The sequence below is a fragment of the Gallus gallus genome, chromosome 4, assembly GCF_016699485.2.
Source record: "Gallus gallus isolate bGalGal1 chromosome 4, bGalGal1.mat.broiler.GRCg7b, whole genome shotgun sequence".
Lineage (NCBI taxonomy): Eukaryota > Metazoa > Chordata > Aves > Galliformes > Phasianidae > Gallus > Gallus gallus.
In genome coordinates this window covers 88,835,402-88,854,061 of record NC_052535.1, presented here as the reverse complement: position 1 = coordinate 88,854,061, position 18,660 = coordinate 88,835,402, and the positions used below count along the sequence as shown (strand labels likewise).

Here is an 18,660-nt window from a genome sequence, read left to right as displayed (position 1 = left end):
AAGGGAATAAAGCTTTAGGAGAGGCTATATAGACCCTGGGCTGTGAAATAAATCAGCTGGAGGAACCCTGAAAGAAGCTTCAACAGCCCATGCTGAAGTTTGCGAAATTAAAGAAATGTAGGCAGCAGAGGCAATTTTAGCTATTTTTCCAGCACAGCCTTTATTAAATCATGCTAGAAGGCAGCAATTTCAGCGACTTGAAAGTTTCCTCATGTCTTGCAGAGGCCCCAAACAGTGGCTGATGTTTAATGCCGTGGCAGCACTCCTCCAAGCATTGCACGCGTTGACGCTACGTCGGCACGGTGACACTTTCCTGAAGCCCAACACGATGATGAATTGCTGAGCAGTGAGATTTTGCTTATTCTGTATGCAAAAGGCTGTAACATTCCTTCACCTCTTTTTGTCCCTTGAAACATTTGGCTTATAATTAACGTTTAAGCGCGTTCAAATTAAAATACTTCAACCAACACGAGAGAAAGAGAGGAGGCAATTGCCAGTTAATGACACAATTACAAACTGGTTGTTTTTTCTTAATCAGCTCCTAAGCTTCCTACATGCACTCAGCAAGCAGCAATCTATGTAAAAAGCATTACAGAGGTGGATCTGAATTCTGGGAAAGCAAAGCCTGAAATCACACGGGACAGAATGAGAATGACAGCAATAGGTTGGGTAAGAAACAAGGAGGGACCACAAGTTGTGAGGGACACGGTTAGTGGGCACGGTGGCGATGGGTTAATGGTTGGACTGGATGATCTTAATGGCCTCCTCCAACCTGGATGAGTCTAAGTTTATATTTAATGAGTTGCAGAAAGCTCCAGTAGGACTAAGCTGTAAAGGCACAGAGCTCACAGCCACTGAAGGGGTGGAAGTTAGCTCTGTTAGCAACTAATTTTGACCCACTGCACACTGGAGAGATCAACTTCTGGAACACGTCCCACGTAAATACACACTGCCAGCAGGAATACAAGCATCAAAGAGCTTCCAGCTCTCACCACGAGCTACTTCTCAGATCTAGAACTTCAGTTTCACATCCCAGAGAGCTGAGAGAATGCCACCTGAAATGAAAACCCATGGAAGTTGCTCTCAAGTTACCACAGCAAATCTCCTTGCTCCTTATTGCAACATTCTGCATCTTCTTTTAAAGACATACATTTTGAGCGAATAACAAACACGCAACATAGATTAAGGACATACAAAAAATAAGCAGGGAGGGAAGAGATGCACTGCTTGAACTGGCAGATAAGGAACCCTTCAGGCAGTGCTTTCCAAGCAAAAGAGAGAAAGGTGAACAGCTGTGGTTTGCACAATGCTTCTGAAGACAACACGGCTGTGTTGGACTGCATGCAGGAGCAGAAAGAGCTGCAAAGCAGAGAGGGGAAATACAGAGATGTTTGTGACAAGTCCTTACCTGAGTTTGTAGGGAAGCTTGGCAAGTTAAGACTTTAAAGGAGCTCCGTAATGTCACTTTCATAAGCAGAAACTACTCAGACAAAGTTAGTAGGAAGCAGATTGCTGCGCTTTGAAGGCTCTCTGCATTTTTCACCTTTTGCTTCTTTTACAAAATGATCATTTCAAGTCAGTAAGGCAGGGAAGGAGAGACATCCCAAACCAATATAGTTAACAAAAAAAATCCAAACTGAAGTGGTTTTGAAGAGAGGTGGAGCAAGGAGGAAAAAAAACGAGAGCCAGAATTCGGTGCTGGCAGGGACACAGCTATCTCTGACACAGAGAGCATTTATACTGAGTCCTCACTCAGCAAGGCAACCGGAGAGGGAAGGAGAGACAGACCTCAATCACGAGCAGCTGGATATGCTTTACTGCCCAGGGACAGACCCAGCAAAATGTGTGTGCTGCAAAGTGATGTGCACACAAGGAGGGAGTATTTCCCAGCATTTCCCAACAGCAGCCTGGCAGCATCACACTGCTTATACTGAAAACACTCTCGCTTCCAAAGGTAAACTGAAACACGTTCTCTAGCTCCAAAAAGCTGAAGAGTGCAACTGAAACAGGCTGAACTGTAGGTGGCAGTCTCCGAGATAAGGAAATCATTTTGCATCCTGGCCATCTGCAACATGTAGCTTTAATTAACAAGTCTTCTTGACCTGGAGGACCAAATCCAAGCTGCAGAGGAAATATTTAGAAAAAGAACTACGAGAGGGAGTAGAGGAAAGGGCTGGATAAAAGCCCTGAACAAGCAGTGAGGAAAGCAGAGTGGTCACCAGATGAGCAGTCACCCTGGGGCTCTATCTTAAATCCTGCACTGGACCCCAATCACGGATCAATTGCTAGGAAGTCTTTGTTCCAGAAATCCATACCTTGAGTTATCTTCTATTTCATCTGATTGAAGATGGACTTTTACAGTAAGCTCACGTTTTATGAAAAAAAAAAAAAAGGAAAAAAAAAATAAAGCAAAGAGGAAAGAGGTGTAGAAAGGACAGGTAGGAACACAGATTGCAATTAAGGGCAATTGAGGGCAGCTCAATCCACTGTGGAAGATTGCACAAGACCTGAAAGGACACTGCAAGTCCTGCAGAGAAATCATATATATATTTTTACTATATTTTCCCTAGTTTTTTCTCTATATGGAGCTGTAACTTTCCATAATACCATCTCCTACTCAGCAGCTGCTCTTACCAAGATGGGGAGGATGGAAAAGAACTATCAGAGTAAAGCAGCACCACTGGGTGGTGTGAGAGGTGTAGCATCAAACCGTAGAGTGTCTTAGCATCCAGTGCAAAAAAAGCTTTTGTGTGGCATCGGATATGACAGCATGGTTATGTCAGATGGGAGAATGGACAAAAGCTACAGCCTGATACCGGACAAAAGCAGGTCTACATGGCTGTAGGCTTTCTCTGAAGATGGGATGACCCTCACAAGTGCAGACACCAACAGCTATGGGGGAACAAATTTCTTAGCTATGAGCAGAAGAGCATATGTTAAGAGTAATTGTAGGGACCATATATTCCTGGATGTGCTGTTACTGCCAGACTTCTTTGCAAAAAAAATGCATCTCTGCCAATAAGAGCTGACAATATTTTGGACTTTATTTTGGCAAGTAACAAGGACATTAAGAAGAGCTGGTGATATAATATTACCTTGGACTGAATGTACACACAAGCACTCGGATTAAATTAAGGATAAAAGAAGGTAGGTGGTGTAAAAGAATCAAAGTTCACTCTTTTTAACAGTGAGAAATGAAGTAAGACACTAAAATCAAGTGGACCAAGGAGACAAGGAAGGGGAAAGCAGCCATCTAACTATTTCTATCAGGTCAAACATACAAAACTATTTGAAAGCTAACTGAGAACTAACCTCTAAAAGGACATTAGGAACAATTAAAGAATCCACAAACTATGGAGAGGATGGGATTCATTAGCAATGTCTTAGAAGCTGTGAGTGGTACAGAGATAAAACAGGAACTGCTGAATGTCAAGCTGTGCTAGACCTCAGCAACTGATAAACAAAATAGCAAGAGATGCTTCAGTCGTGTAAGAAAAGGAAAATATAAAGGGAAGGAGAAGAGGGTATGCTGTAAGGATAGGCAGGAGACTAAAATCAATCAGCTACATTCCTACAATTAAATTAGAGCTTTCATTAAGGACAAGGGCAGCAGACACGGGTGGCAAGGCGAAGCATCTAACGGGAATGTGCTTATAAACAGAGAACCAAGATGGATACAAAACACAAATGCTTTCTTATGGTCAAAGTCAGTGAAAGCAGACAGCATTCATCCCTGTACTCCAAAAGGAATGGTGACAAGGTGGTTAGAGCTATCTACAGCCAAGCATGGCGCTATGGAAAACGTGATGTGTGTTGAGAGGAGGAGGAAGAATCCTGATATTCACATTCCCAAGGCCTACACTATGCAAAGTTTTTTGAATGCAATAACTGAAGAACAAAAACTGGAACATGTCAAGTGGTAGAGTTGGCAGTGGTGAACTGTGTTCTGTCAAATCTATGTTTTCTGTCTACAAAAACAATTAATTGTATAGACCTAAGAAGCGCAGCTCAAATAAAGCAAGTTACATAGAATCAGAGAATCATTAATTGGAAAAGACCACTAAAAGCACAATGTCCAACCCCAACCCATCCACCCCCACCATGACTACAGCCCTCAATGCCACATCCCCATGGTTCTGGAACACCCGGAGGGACGGTGACCCCACCACTCCCTGGGCAGCTCTGCCAGTGCCTGTCCACTCTTTCAGAGAATAAGTGTTTCCCAATATTCATCCTGAATCTCCCCTGGCACAACTTAAAGCCATTACCTAATTTCATTGTGGCTTTCAGTACAAGGCTGCACTGGAAATTCCTGGGTGATATGAAGATGGTGGGCAGAAATTAGTTCAAGGATTGAGTTTGGACAGGCTTTGACCATTATCTTTATTAATGGCAGACCCCAGAGAAAATGTGCTAAGCGTGTTTTGCTGACAAAGTTGAAAGGGATTGTCAGTAAATAGACAGGAAAGAATAACACTACAGAAAATTTAGATGATCTTCAGGACTGGCAGTGTTACGCAGTAACAGCAGCAGGATAACATTTTATGATGCTATTAGGGATGGAGAAGAATGTTCGCCATCCAGTCAGGGTGCTCATCAGTTGGAAATAAAGGATGTGAAAGAGCAGAGTATATTACGCCATATTAAAATGAATAAGGACTATTAACTACTGAAGGCATGAGAATGAACAACACAAGACACTGCCATAAAAGGACCTAGAAAAGTCCATTAAAGACATAGAAGCATCGCTGCACAGAGGAGAGACCTGAGCCACATAACATTAAACGAGGCTGACCAAAACTGTAAGCACAGGTAGGGTGGAGACCAGACTGATCACAGTGATGCTTAAGGAACAGGAACAGCACTTTTCTTAAACACCTGCAAGTGCTAACACACAGCTCTGTGTTAAGAAATAGCAAAATAAATAATTCATTGTAAGGTACAGTCCAGCACTCATTATGGAAGGCCAACAGTCAACATCTGTATCAGTCAACACGTAACTTGTAAGTTGAAAAATAAATTATGTATTTCTCCCTGACACCTGCCATTACCCACGTGGTAAGAGAGAAGGCTGAAAACTTAAATCAGCCACTGAGCAAGAGCCTAGCTTTGTACACAGGACTGTCCTGAGAGCAGTCCTAATCCAAAATGGAAACAATCAGCTTTACTGTTTGCTGCTTCTGCAGCCAATGACAGCCAACTCCCAGTTCTCTCAAACTACTTCATATCTAAAACTCAGGGCTTTATCAATCTATGAAGCAGAAACTAGATAATACTTATCAATATTGTATGCAATATTGAAAGGAGCCAAACTGTAATCCAAGGTCAGGGGATCAAATTTACCATTCTGTAAATAACACCACAGTCTCCAAAGCATTTAACCACCACTATCTTTACAAGAAGGTGATGTGGACCTTTCACAAGTATTATTAATATTTTCAAACAATTACAGAACAAAAAACTTGAAAAACATCTGTGCAGCTTAATGCCATTTTCCCTCATCTCTTTGCTCAACATTATAACATTGCTGTCTTTGTTGGAAGTGACGCCAACGGTGAGTTTGTGCAACAACTGATGCCAATGATGAGTTTGTGTTCAATAGATATGTCTAAATTACCAAGTAAATGCATGTGAAGCATCCAGCTTTCACTCAGTGATTGGTTACACTGGTTGAATAAGGGTAGAATAGGATGATTTTGAACCCTTACGATTTGACCGAGTTTCTTTAAAAAGGCATTGATCAAACACACAGAGCCTTGTTTGTGATCTCTGTTCCAGACCCAGCAATAGCTTTGTCCTTCAAAGGGACCCCATATCACTCTAAGCACACTGTCTTGATACCTAAATTAGCCCAGAGCAAGCGGGTGCCCAAGGCTGCCCTGAATTATTAGCTGCAGCAGCAGTTGTAGAGCACCTGTGACTGCACGCTGTGATCTACGAGCGTTTTCATGATCCACTGAGCTTCATCCACTGCTTGTGCAGCATTAGTATTATCACCACAGACAGCCTAACACCTGAGGCAATGCGTGCGTTAACTGACTGCACTGCATTAAGGGGAAGAATGAGCATCACCTTATTCTGCAGGTACCAGCAGTCTTTGGCAGCACAAGGAGAAAGAGGGATGGCCCTCCAGTGGAGCCTTTAAAGAACATGATGTTAAAAAGAGACACTAAGAACATTACCTCTGTTTTCTCATTCCAGGCTTGGTTTTGTGGCTATGAGTCTTTGTTTGCTTTCCTCAGAACCCATATCCACACCTTTAAAGTCAAAGACCTCATTAGAGCATAGCTCAGTAAATAAACGGGCATCCCACTTGATTTCACAGCCCATTTTCAGATCCATTGGGCTGAGGTAATAGCAGACAACACAACCTCTGTGCTCTTAATCAGGAACAGTAGAAGTCTGCTGCAGGATTACACCGAGAGCTGCTCCAGCTTGGACAGCACACAGCACAGCTGAATTGCCACACTGCTCAAGAGAAACAATTCCACACAGGCAAAGAGCTCCTACCTGTATTTTTATTGGCCAGGTGAAGTTGCTGACGTAGACAAAGAAGGTGATGTTTGGATTGTTGCGGAAATCAAACTTCTCATTGGAGAAGCTGTCCTTGTATTCCTTTATATTCGTTCTTGAAACAACAGGAATTTCCTCCCCAGCCTGCGTGCCAGCTGTTTTCAGACGTTAAGAAGTAACAAGAAAAGATATTTCAGTGCATGTTTTAAGTGACAAATAAAAAGGGCCCATCACCCAGAATCCTAATGCTCTAAAATTCACTATTCATCTAAACACGACCACGTTAAGCTGCACTGTGCTACCAAAACCACGGTATGCCAGAATATTGCATTACTAAAAATTAAATTAGCTCTCCTCTGCTGTTCCCAAAACACACTATTAAGATGGAAAAATATAGTTCTTTTTAACATTTTACTCCTGCCCCCAAGGCACAGCATTAAAGAACATTACACAGCGAGTTCAGAGGTTAAAGCAGATGTTTCCAAGATAAAGTTTGCATGTGTCAAAAACTGATAACTGAAGCAAGCTACCAAGCAACTTAGATCACTCCAATTTTACCTGCAAAGCTTGTTGCCCAAGTAATATTGAGGTTGAAGTTTTTCGATGCGTTGATAAACATATCCAGGTCTCTGTTTTGCTAGAGGAGGAAAAAAAACAACAGAACACAGATCAACAGAAATACCCACAGTTTTTAAGATGAGCAATTTTGCTGTATTGTTTCCTAGCAAACCTTCACGGAAAAATAATCTTGGAGTTTGTTATTTATATGAAGCAAACACATCAAGTATCACCACATTAAGCAAATGACAGCCTGCAAAACTACTTCCATTTTCTGAAAGCAGCACTTTCCTCTCCAAGGAGGACATAATAAAGAACAAAACAAGTCATGTGCATGAAACGAAACAAGAAGAATAGAGATACAAGGTATGGGCTGAGCAACAAGCAAAGCTAGAATTGCTCAGCAGTTGTTTAAACAACTGTAACGAATCAACTGTGTCTCATATGAAATTTTCCCATGAATATTTCAAATTTCACGGCCAAGCAAAGCTCTTATGGAACTCTGTGGAACTGGACACACTTGCCATGCTAGGAGACAACACATGGAGACTCCCAATACTGCAACATTTCCACAGTCGTGGAAGACAAACATATACCCCATGGACAATATTTGGCAACAGGAAGAGGGGAAATGGCTTTAAACTGGAAAAAAGTCAATTTAGAATAGGTATTAGGAAGAAATTCTTTACTGTGAGGGTGGTGATGCACTGGAACAGGTTGCCCAGAGAGGCTGTGGATGCCCCCTCCCTGGATGCATTCAAGGCCAGCCTAGATGGAGCTGTGAGCAACCTGGTCTAGAGGGATGTGACCCTGCTTATAGCAGGGAGTTGGAACGAGGTGATCTTAAAGGACCCTTCCAACCCCTATTCTATGATTCTATATTTCAGGAGAAAGTAGAAAGTTTACCTCTTCAGGTGTTGCTACAAAGTTGATTGCTGTGTAATAGCGATCATCCTCTTGAGAAAGGCTGAAGGTGAACTGATAGTCAATGAGAAGAGTATCTGTAAGGAATGCATAGAGAAAGTTATCCCAAGTCCTGGAACAGAACAAACTTCCACAAAGCAAAGCATAACATCATTGAAGTGCACCTAGCACACGAGCACAACTAGGAGTCACTATGCTGTTATGAATGAGTCCAACCATGTGTGACTTCACACAAAAGGGACAAACTCTCAGTATTGCTTTCCTCTTCACGCCTCCTAGCAGCCCTCTGTTGGGTAGACACGAGCTAGGCAACCCTCCAATGTCTACCCACAACTTTGACAAAGCACTAAGAGAGAAATTTCCATGGAAGAAGAGAACCTGGAGGGACTGACACTGACTAGCACAGACGTGCTCTGGTGAGAGTTGTACATTTCTGACTTTTCTCCCACTTTTTGCCCACTTTTAGCAGCTTGGTGCTTATTGCACCAGTGTGGTGAGTTACCTTTGCAAAGACTCTGTCACGAGCTGCTGCTGTGTCCTTGCTTTGCCACACAAATGGAATTTAAATTTGTTAAATATGGCATGTTGGCAACTTCTGTGTCTCACAGAAGTACTGCTTGAGATCGTACCTTTATGTAATTTAAGATGGTATCTCTCCATGCCTGCCAATGAGCTGATTGCTAATATTTGCAAATAGAAGCTGGAGAGTTTCCCTTAAGCAATCTGAACCTTGGCAAAGTATCCTGGAGCTGCACAGGAATCCAACTGCTCATTTCAGAGGAAATGTGGGGATTTTGATTCCTTACTCACTCTAACATGGAATAAAATAAATAAAAAATAGCGCTTTCCACTAACAAAAAATCTGCAGACCTGCCCCGATGTTGACTTATTAGGTAGAGATTTCCAAGTATTTTCCAGAAAACCACATTTCATCTGAATGTCATGTGATAAGTTTCCAAAAATTTGCTGTGAGAGTCCAACAGTGACATCAAGAAGAGAGCATTGATTTTCTTCAGTGAAGTCCTAAAAAAGCATTTTCTAGCCTTAGTCTTAATCTCTCGGACTGTAAGCTGATCTGTGGTAAGTGAGTTTTAAATAGGATATTTTAAATGTCAAACATTTGTTATCTACAAACACAATCCCAACTGTACTCACAGTAACACGTTCCTTTAAGTGGATTTCCCTGATATCGGTTTTCTACTTCGCACCTAAAGAAAACAAATACTTTGAAGGTTATTTTTTTCCAGTTCTATTTATACCCAGCTGCTAAAAATCAGAAAACACCACCTGTTCCAATAACACTACAAAGTGTTATGGAAATTAACTTTGTATTCACTTGGAATGCATTTAATAGCTCTTCGCAATGGATGGACCTGTACTACTGTAGTCAAAAACTGAAGTTTCCATTTGCATTTATGTCCACTTCAGGATCTAGTCCTCTACACATTTGCTAATGTAATGCTTTAAAAACAAACCCGCCAATGAAATTATTCGAAATGAAATTACTTCCACTAATGTTACACTAAAAGCATTTCTGTTATGTTGCAGAGAAACCTCCAGCAAATTCGTTGCTCTGAAACAGCTCCATTAAAATGCCCCAGTGTCAAAGTCTTGTTTCAGACATATTTATGTTCCCCCAGAAGAGAGAGAGAGAAAATCAACCAATTAGACAGAAACTGGGATTAAGCTAAGCACGAAGCAAAACAGTCTGCACGTTCTATGAGGTGGGGGCATTATTCTTCCCCCCATCCATTCTGCATGACGTCCCCAATGGAAACGTTAAAATGGAAATCTTCAGGCAATCATTTGGTTCCTGCTCTCCCCCGGGGGAAGCACGGCTGGCTGCACAGCCAGTGGAGTTAGTCAACTGTCAGCAGGAAGAGATGAGCACAGACATCATAAATACAGTCATTAAAGCACGCAGGGGCTCTATGCCAGCATGCATACGGCCCTTTGCTTTTGAACAACAAAGTGAAAGGAACTCACAGTTGACACTCATCTCCTTTGATTCCCTTGGTGGTGCAGAAACACTTCCCTGTGTTGGTGTTGCAGACGGAGGCGTGGCCATTGCACTTGCAAGCTGGTGGGAAAAGGGTGCAAGGTTGAACAAAGCAGAACACATTTCATAAGCAATTAAATCCCAAATGGCGATGCATCAACAATTAACGTGTACATGAAAACTCTTTGGGTGCTCTCTGGTTTCTCAGGGCTGTTAAAAATAGAACCGTGTGACAGAATGGTTCCAGGGACGACGTTTTGTATGAAACCACAATCCGAATGCTTCCCTTTAGCCTCCAAAATCCATTTAACTTCCTCTCGTCTTGCTAGATAGCACAAGGGATATCATAACAGGTAGGAAAAAGGCAGCGTTTCAAATTATTTGGGGCTCGCTAACACATTTCATTTAAACTCAAAACCCGAGAGAAAACAGTGATCTCTATTCTTTGCCAGCAAAGCAAAGCTCCCGGTGCTTGCAGGGCTTCTTTAAGAAATAAATCTGCTGATGAGAGAACATCATTAAAGGAAGTGCATCTGCAGTGTGAGATCTTTGGTTTCTGTGCTTGGAGTACTTTGGGGTGCAAAGCCCAGTATACTTGAAGACGGCTGCGTGTCCCTCAGCACAAGGTGGATGTGCCTCCAAAGAACCTTCCTAATTCCAACTGAAACACCCATGCTGACACACCCTGAGAGCTTTGTTTATACAGAAGTAGGGGAGATACGTGCAAAAATGAAACAATAGAAGTCGTCATTGAAGTCAACTTCAATTGAAGTCAAAAGAATGGATCTAAGAACTCCTCCCAACCGGTGGGTGCCTCTCAGAGTTTGTTCTGTCGATGGCCTGGAAGATGAATGCACCTGGAGCTGTGAGAAGGGGGAAAAGGACATAAAGAAAAGATCCCTCATTTGTGCTCTCCGAGCTTGCTGAAATTGCATGCTTTAAAGGATGGTGTCAAAGCATTTCAAGGCACGTGCCACACTGTACCAGCAGGTTCTCAGATGAAGTCTTCATCCCAAATATTCTTGCCCACCTTGGACCTGATTTTATGAATTCTTTTGATGCATCCTTTGTATTGGCATGTAAGGGAAGCTCTATTGTATCACAGATGCTTAATTGTGCTTCTCATCTGTGGATGAGTGGTTTCCTAGCAGCAACACGGAACAAAATAGGAAGAGGCACAAAGGGCTATTGTGGAAGCAAGTGGACAAGTGAAGATTTGACAAAATCACTGTATTCCGTGAAGCAAACACACTTCTCATTAGTGGCACTAGAAAAAATAATAATTCTTAATGCTACTGAGTATGTCTTCTGCTTCCTTCTGCTTTGCAATACATTAGCCGAGTGAAATTTGTTCATTGTTCAACAATAATGCATGTAAAAATAAGGAAAAGTCCCAAGCTGTGTGCTGTTTAGATGCAGATGACAGCACCTTGAGCAGTAACGCTTGGTCCTTCCTCACTCTGCTCACTAGCTGCAAATTATCAAGAAGATTTAGCATTCCAACACCTCTATTTAGAACAACAGTCCATTACTGGAGATCATTCAGTAAAGGACTGGAAGATGCACAGAGAAGGGAGATTCTCTTCTGGTTTTTCAGGACATAAAGAGGTTGGGAACAAACTATTAACAAAATGCACTGGAAAACCTTGTTGGACCACAGAACTGTAGGGGTTGGAAGGGACCTCTCGAGATCCCCCAGTCCAACCCCCCCTAAAACAGTTCCCTACAGCAGGTTGCATAGGAAAGCATCCAGGTGGGTTTGGGTATCTCCAAAGAAAGTGATCCCAACACCTCTCCAGGCAGCTTGTGCCTGGGCTCTGCCACCCTCAAAGGCAAAATGTCCTTTCTCATATTCAGATAGATTTTGTGTGTTCCTGTTTGTGCCCAGTGCCCCTTGTCCTGTCAATGGGCATCACCAAAAAGATCCTGGCCTTATCCACTTGACCCCTGCACTACTCAGATCCCTCTCAGCCTTCTCTTCTCCATGTGAACAGCCAAGGGCTCTCAGTCTGCCCCCATCAGGAGGTGCTCCAGACTCCCCACCGGCTCTTCAGCCCTCTGCTGGACTCTCCCAGCAGTTCCCTGTCTGCCTGGAACTGGGAAGCCCAGCACTGGGCGCAGTGCCCCAGATGCGCCCTCCCCAGTGCAGGACAGAAAGCCACAATTGTTGAAAATGGCTTTTGGATTGTGCAATCCCAACGATGAACCTGATCTGCTTCGCAGCGAGGCTCCTTCCACCTTCTTCGCAATCCCTAACTCTCAGACTCATCCAGAGATGGTCAACAGGATCACATCTCCTTCTCCTGTCTTTGGGGCGCTTCAGCACCCCTATGGCAACCCCCAGCTGACCTACCTTCCCATGACAAGTGCTTCTGTCCCCAGGCAAGCACCCAGGGGGAGCAGGCACCACTGTGCCACCAGCAAACACTTGGCAGATGCACGTGGAAGCGCTGCCGCAGCAGCAATCTGATTGCTGGCACAATAGCACCTTCCCTTCTCTTGCAAATAACTTCCTTATCTGCTGCCAGCATATTTTCATGGGAAACTTTAATCAGAAATTTCAAAAAAATCCTGAATGCAGAGAAAGCACCTTGCAGCTATTTTTACATTTGATGTACTGCAATTCCTGCCCTTCCTGATTAACACTGCTCTACGTTGGGCACTTCCTAAAAGCAACTGCTGAGCAGTGATTTGCCTGCCGCTTCGTTATTATCTGCCCAGCTCTGCAAACACCAACGCCTGTGATGATACGCAAACAATTCCTTCAGAGGTAACAGCAGTTTGTTAACAATTCTTAAACACAAGTGAGATAGCAAAGTTCACCTACCCTGGTGGAACAGAGTAGCAAGAAAAGGCATCTAGTTCTATTCACTCTCATTCCTCTTCCTCCGTTGCTTTTCACTCTGCACAGCCTTACATGTTTGAAAGGCTACTACTGACCTGGCTGTCTCTCAGCCTCCTGACATCTCATCAGAATTGGAAATAGTTCCACCCATGTTTCACCAGTACTGCAAATTTGACATCTTGGGGATATTTAAGACCCCTGGATCGGACTCATACGAAGTGTTCAATGCCTGCTCATTGAGACGGTACTTCAACTCTTTGAAAGAGTAGATAATGGCAGATCAAGGGGAAATGGTTTTAAGTTGAAGGAGGGAAGATTTAAGCTGGATATCAGGGGGAAGTCCTTTACTATGAGAGTGGTGAGGTGCTGGAACAGCTGCCCAGAGAAGCTGTGGCTGCCCCATCCCTGGAGGTGTTCAAGGCCAGGTTGGATGGGGCCCTGGGCAGCCTGGTCTAGTATTAAAAGTGGAGGTTGGTGGCCCTGCCTGCGGTGTGGGGGTTGCAGCTTGATGATCCTTGAGGTCCCTTCCAACCCAAGCCATTCTATGATTCTATGACTCTATAAAGTGTCCCCAGAAGAGATGTGCCCACGGGCTCTCAAATCATAGAATCACAGAACGGCCTGGGTTGAAAAGGACCATAATGATCATCTAATTTTTGATATGATTGTATTAGTTTACGATTTTTTCTCCCACATAGAGAAGCACACAGCAGTGCACACCCATGCCCAAGAAGAGTGGGATCAGCACATCACTAATAGGAAAAGAAGGAGAGATGGCAGTTTAAATGAGAGAAGAAGCAGGAGTTTGCTGCCCTGTCCATCAGCTGATCCTCATATGAAGCATTCCCCTCTGGAATCCTTCTCATGGAGCAAAACTTCCAAGTTGGCAGCAATCATTCTGACTGCATTAGATACGACGATTTCCTCTCGCTTTACCTCCTCCGACCCACGCAGGTCTTGCTGCTCACCCTCCTGCTTCCCTCGTTCTTTTGTCATCACAGCAAACAGCATTAAATCACAGCAAATTAAAAACCTGGGCCCAAAGCACTTGAGAGCAAAGCACTTTTGACATGAGCTACCAGTTTCATCAGATAGCGAACGAATGCTGCTCCAAAGTCTCTCAACACATTTTCTAATTTCTTCTTCAGGCATCTGGATGACTTCAGTCTATCATACATTATCTTGACAAGAAACTATTCTTGGACAATCCTCACACGGAAGAGTCTAAAGTAACTTACTCTTGAGTTCTCACAAGCACAGAAATGCAACAAATACAAAGAGGCACATTGTGATCCAATGATTAAACCTGAATGCTCAGAGCAGGATTGTACATTTTCTCATGCCAGCTCAGCCTCAATTTATTCATTCCTGCACTTCAAATTATCTTCATGCAAAACGAGCTTAAGAATATCAGCAGTATTTAATCTTGCAGATAACGTTCTAAAATAAAAGTGTCAAAGATGTACTTTTTCTTTTATACCAGGAGCACTGTGCTATCTGTCACAATTTCATATCATAGAATCACAGAATGCTTTGGGTTGGATGAGACCTTTAAGATCATCTAGTTCCAACCCTCTGCTATAGGCAGGGACTCCTCCCAGTAGAGCAGGTTGCTCGCAGCCCCATCCAGTTTGGCCTTGAGGGCCTCCATGAGTTCTCCAGCTGCTGTCTCCCATCTTCCCCCCAAAGGACGATGCTGCTTCCAGTAAACATAATTAGATGGATTTCCAAATGTTTCTTTTTCCCCTGGATTGACTCCATATTTGGAAGGAGCAACATGAAGTCCACAGCGTTCCTTCATTAATGACCTTCACTTACTTCTTCCAGGATGCCTACAACCCACTCACATTCATTGCACAGAAGTGCTGATACAACTCTCACCCCAAACAATGCAATCTATGCTCTACTGTTTCCATCACTGTGTCATATTATCATCACTCCACCTAATTGTATTCCATTAAAGCTCCTTGGAGGAAGAGGCATCTTCTCTTTCATCTGCATATCCTCTATCACAGCTGGATGTTGGTTTACAACTGGTGTCCACATGCTACAGCACTACACAACGTGCAGCACTTCTGAATGTCGTTGCAAGGTTCGAGGACAGAGCTTCCAGTCTCACAGCTTTATTTCCCAGTATTACTGAAGGAAACTGTATGGGTCCTTCAAGAAAGAATTCTTTCCATTTTGTTAACTGGATCTTACACAACTGAAAAATTACTTTGTGCCAAAGAGACCGAAAGCACATTAAAAACTTAAAATGCAATTTTAACAGAGATCACCTAATCCTCAACTGAAACCCAGCCAACTCCTCAGTGAAATATGGCAATCCTTTTATGAAGCAGGCATTCATAATAATAAATGCACAACACATTAACCAAATGTAATAGAAAGTGGAACTGAGATAAGCAGAAATTTGTCCAAGACATTGGGATTAACACCGTTTCTTTTCAAAACAGGATTGTCAAACACCAAAGCAACTCATTTTTCAGTGTGGTCATTTGAAATTTACAAAGGAGGGGAAAATCATTTTAATCGTGTGCAATATGAGTCAAAAAACTTCATCAAGCCATTTCTGTATCTTTGATTCAAAGAAGCAAGAATGGTGCCTTGCTTGCAGGAAAGAAATGTATTATCAGGATATAATTTCAGTTAAGATAGTAGAGGAATGAGTAAAGAGCAATAAAACACCAAAGCATTCAACAAAGGAAGAATTCAGGCATCACTTACGCTGGCATGTTCCTCCATTAGTAGGATCACCGTAGTAGCCAGAGATACAGGTTTCACAGTGTTTGCCAGTTGTCAGATTTTCACACTTCTCACAGATGCTTTCATTTATGCACTTACTGTGCCCATTGCACTGACAGGCTGAAGGAAACAGAAAAGGATGAGTATCTGTGCTCAAATGCTGCACTGCACACAGCAGTCTGTGACTTCTGGAGAGGCTGAATGAAACCACTCCATGCAACTTTCAAAGAAGTTCTTGCAGTCTTGCTAGCGATACATAAACTCAAAGAGAAGCGTGCACTGAAAACTTGAAATTTAAAGCAGCAAACAGAAAAATGAACTCTAAACCACTGTGAGAATATTGGACAGATGGAAATGGAAACAGATAGTGGGATATGTTTACAAGGATGAATGGGGAAGAGAGGTTTCAACAGCAATTCAGTAATTTTATTCTATGTATTTAGTGTCAAAAACATTATTTCAGCATCTCCCTAAGCATTACTAATAGCTAAATCAACTGTCAAAGAAAGAATCGTCTTTCTTTTTAAGAATCCTTAAAATGAATATGTAAATGAAAGCTAAAAACTCAGTAAAGGTTTGAAGAAAGGGAGAACAACGCATGGATTAGGGAAAAAAATTAAACTACAGAATCATTAAGGTTGGAAAAGACCTCTAAGATCATCAAGTCCAACACCAACCCATCCACACTGTGCCCACCAAACCACCCCCAACCATGGAGCCTCCAACCCCCTCCAACCCACCTCCAACCCCCATGAGCCATGGGGGTTGGGACTAGATGATCTTTGAGATCCTCTCCAATCCAAGCCACTCTATGACTTTATATCCCCAAGTGCCACATCTCCACATTTCTTGAAGGCACGTCCTCAAGAAGCAAATCTCTGCAGCTGTCCTGGAGATAGCTCAACTCTTTCCATCTCAAACTGTGTTCCTTACTGTGTCTTCCAAGCTCTCCTTCTCCTTCCATTAACAGGTATGAGGCTGCTCACCCTGCATTTAACTCTGTTACGCTTCACCCACTTACCTGGACACTGGATGAAGGACCAGTTATAATTATGCTCTTCAAGACACATGCTGACATTAAGGACAGGCTCCAAGCTTTGTTTTCCCGTTGCAGATGGGGTTGGCACCTTGACCGGACCTCGGTAGGAGCCGTCAGTGCATTTCCCCTTGCCGGTGTTGCTGGGATCCGTGCACCACCCACAGCCAGGCTGCTCCAGGCAGTGAGAGCACGTGCAGTAGCCTGAGCAGTTTTCAGCTATTAAAAAAAAATTCAATAAAATCAAACTGTGATATAAGTCACCGTCTCAAAACACAGGCGATGATTACAGAGAGCCCTTTTGTGACTTAGAGCAATTTTCTCCCCAAACTCTGTAAATATTTATCCTGATATTCAGAGCAAGAGGTATCAATTCTCATTCCTATCAGCATATTTATTCTAGAATCTTAATTAACAAAGGTTGAACCAAGCAGTGAATTAGGAAACAATGGAACATAAGTCAGGAAATAACCCACATAAGGCCTAGCTAACCATTAAATAGCACACACTGAAAGCAGAGCTGAGGGCTCCCAGCTACAGACCATCTCTGCCTGATCCTCAAATTACAGATGAGTTATCCCACAGCAAAAGAAACAAACAAAAAAAAAGAAAATAATTTATTTTTAATACAAAATTTCTACTGTGGGATATGCATAGGCAATAAATCAGACCATACGTGTAAACCGTAATTTGGATTCTATGATTCCACTTAGAAGATACAGAAGAGATGCAAACAGAAGTTAATCACATGAAATTATGTAAGAATTTTAATTGGAAGGGTAGGAATTCAAATAATGAAGCAAGCACTTCTTCTGAAAAAGAAATTTGAGATTTCATCATTTGAAAGCCCAGACTATCTGCCATTGAGTTTAAATGATAGTGCCCATTATCAGATCCCAATTCTCTTCAGCTCTTTACATGGCACAAAAGAGTCTCTAAGACTGAGCTGCACACTCCAAGCTCCCAGGGCTGTTTTTGAAGACCTCCATGAACACAGTGGTACAGGATAACCAACCAGCACAGCTTGCTGAACCCTGTTAGCCAACACCACACCCCTCCCACCCATTTGGAAGCAAAAGCAAGGACTCACGTGGACAGCTGCTCATGGTGTACCACTCCATGCACTGCCCGTAGGGGAAGGAGGCCACGTAGGCGTTGGAGTCCACGCACTGCTTCATGTTGCTGCACCACATGCACTCGGAGCTGCCACTCGTGCACTCACCGCACATGGTGCGCAGGGCGCAGGGCGTGCGGCACTGCTTGGCGCTGTGGTTGGCTGTGGGAGGAGGCAATGGTCAGCTCTGGGCCAGAAACCCACAGGTAGCAAACCCCCAAAGTAGGTTATTAAGATTGGGAAATAGCTCAGCATCATAAACGTGAAATATTTCTTTCGTAGTGTGTTGCTGCTAGAGCCCAGTGTGACAATATGCAACGGCATGTAATGGCCTTATGTTGAGCCATGGGAGATTCAGGTTGGATATTAGGAAAAATTTCTTCTCTGAAAGAATGGTGAGGTATTGGAACAGGCTGCCCAGGGAGGTGGTGGAGTCACTGTCCCTGCAGGTGTTCAAGAAAAGGGTAAAGGTGACACTGAGGGACATGGGTTAGTGGGCATGGAGGGGATGCTTTAATGGTTGGACTTGTTCTTAGAGGTCTTTTCCAACCTTAATGATTCTATGAGTCCATGAGATATTTAATACATTGGTAAATGAGAAATGTGGTGGAATTACAGAATATCCCAAGTTGGAAGCAATCTGTAAGGACCAATGAGTCCAACTCCTGGCTCCACGCAGCACCACCTAAAAATCAGACCGTAAGGACTGTAAAACCATTTCTCTTATTATGAGTGCTTATCCATGAATGGTAATGATTTCAAAAGTGGTTGGAAAACAATTTGAAGATCATGTTTATAACACTGCTTAACTCAATGGGTTTGTTGATGTGCTCCTTACCTATTTACTCAATCAAAGTGTTGGGAATCAGAATCATCTAAAGTGGAAAAGACTGGCAGGGATGGGGACTCCACCACTTCCCTGCAGC

At 43.0% G+C, this 18,660-nt stretch overlaps 1 protein-coding gene across 3 annotated transcripts in view; it reads right to left on the bottom strand.

The window, feature by feature from the left end:
- Positions 1-18,660, bottom strand: part of ATRN (attractin) — a 145,347-nt gene that overhangs the window by 59,582 nt on the left and 67,105 nt on the right. Inside the window, exons 17-25 of one of the 3 annotated variants that reach the window (XM_015286050.3) lie at positions 17,711-17,896; positions 16,606-16,839; positions 15,567-15,704; positions 9,982-10,075; positions 9,151-9,203; positions 7,978-8,072; positions 7,072-7,150; positions 6,511-6,668; positions 135-1,055 (exon numbers count right to left, since the gene is read on the bottom strand). In XM_015286050.3, the coding sequence (XP_015141536.2) occupies positions 1,026-1,055; positions 6,511-6,668; positions 7,072-7,150; positions 7,978-8,072; positions 9,151-9,203; positions 9,982-10,075; positions 15,567-15,704; positions 16,606-16,839; positions 17,711-17,896 (1,067 nt within the window). In that variant the 3' untranslated portion in view covers positions 135-1,025. Of the gene's footprint in view, positions 1-134; positions 1,056-6,182; positions 6,258-6,510; positions 6,669-7,071; positions 7,151-7,977; positions 8,073-9,150; positions 9,204-9,981; positions 10,076-15,566; positions 15,705-16,605; positions 16,840-17,710; positions 17,897-18,660 lie in introns of those variants that run through there. The other 2 variants (XM_015286049.3, XM_015286048.3) reach the window with 2 other exon arrangements.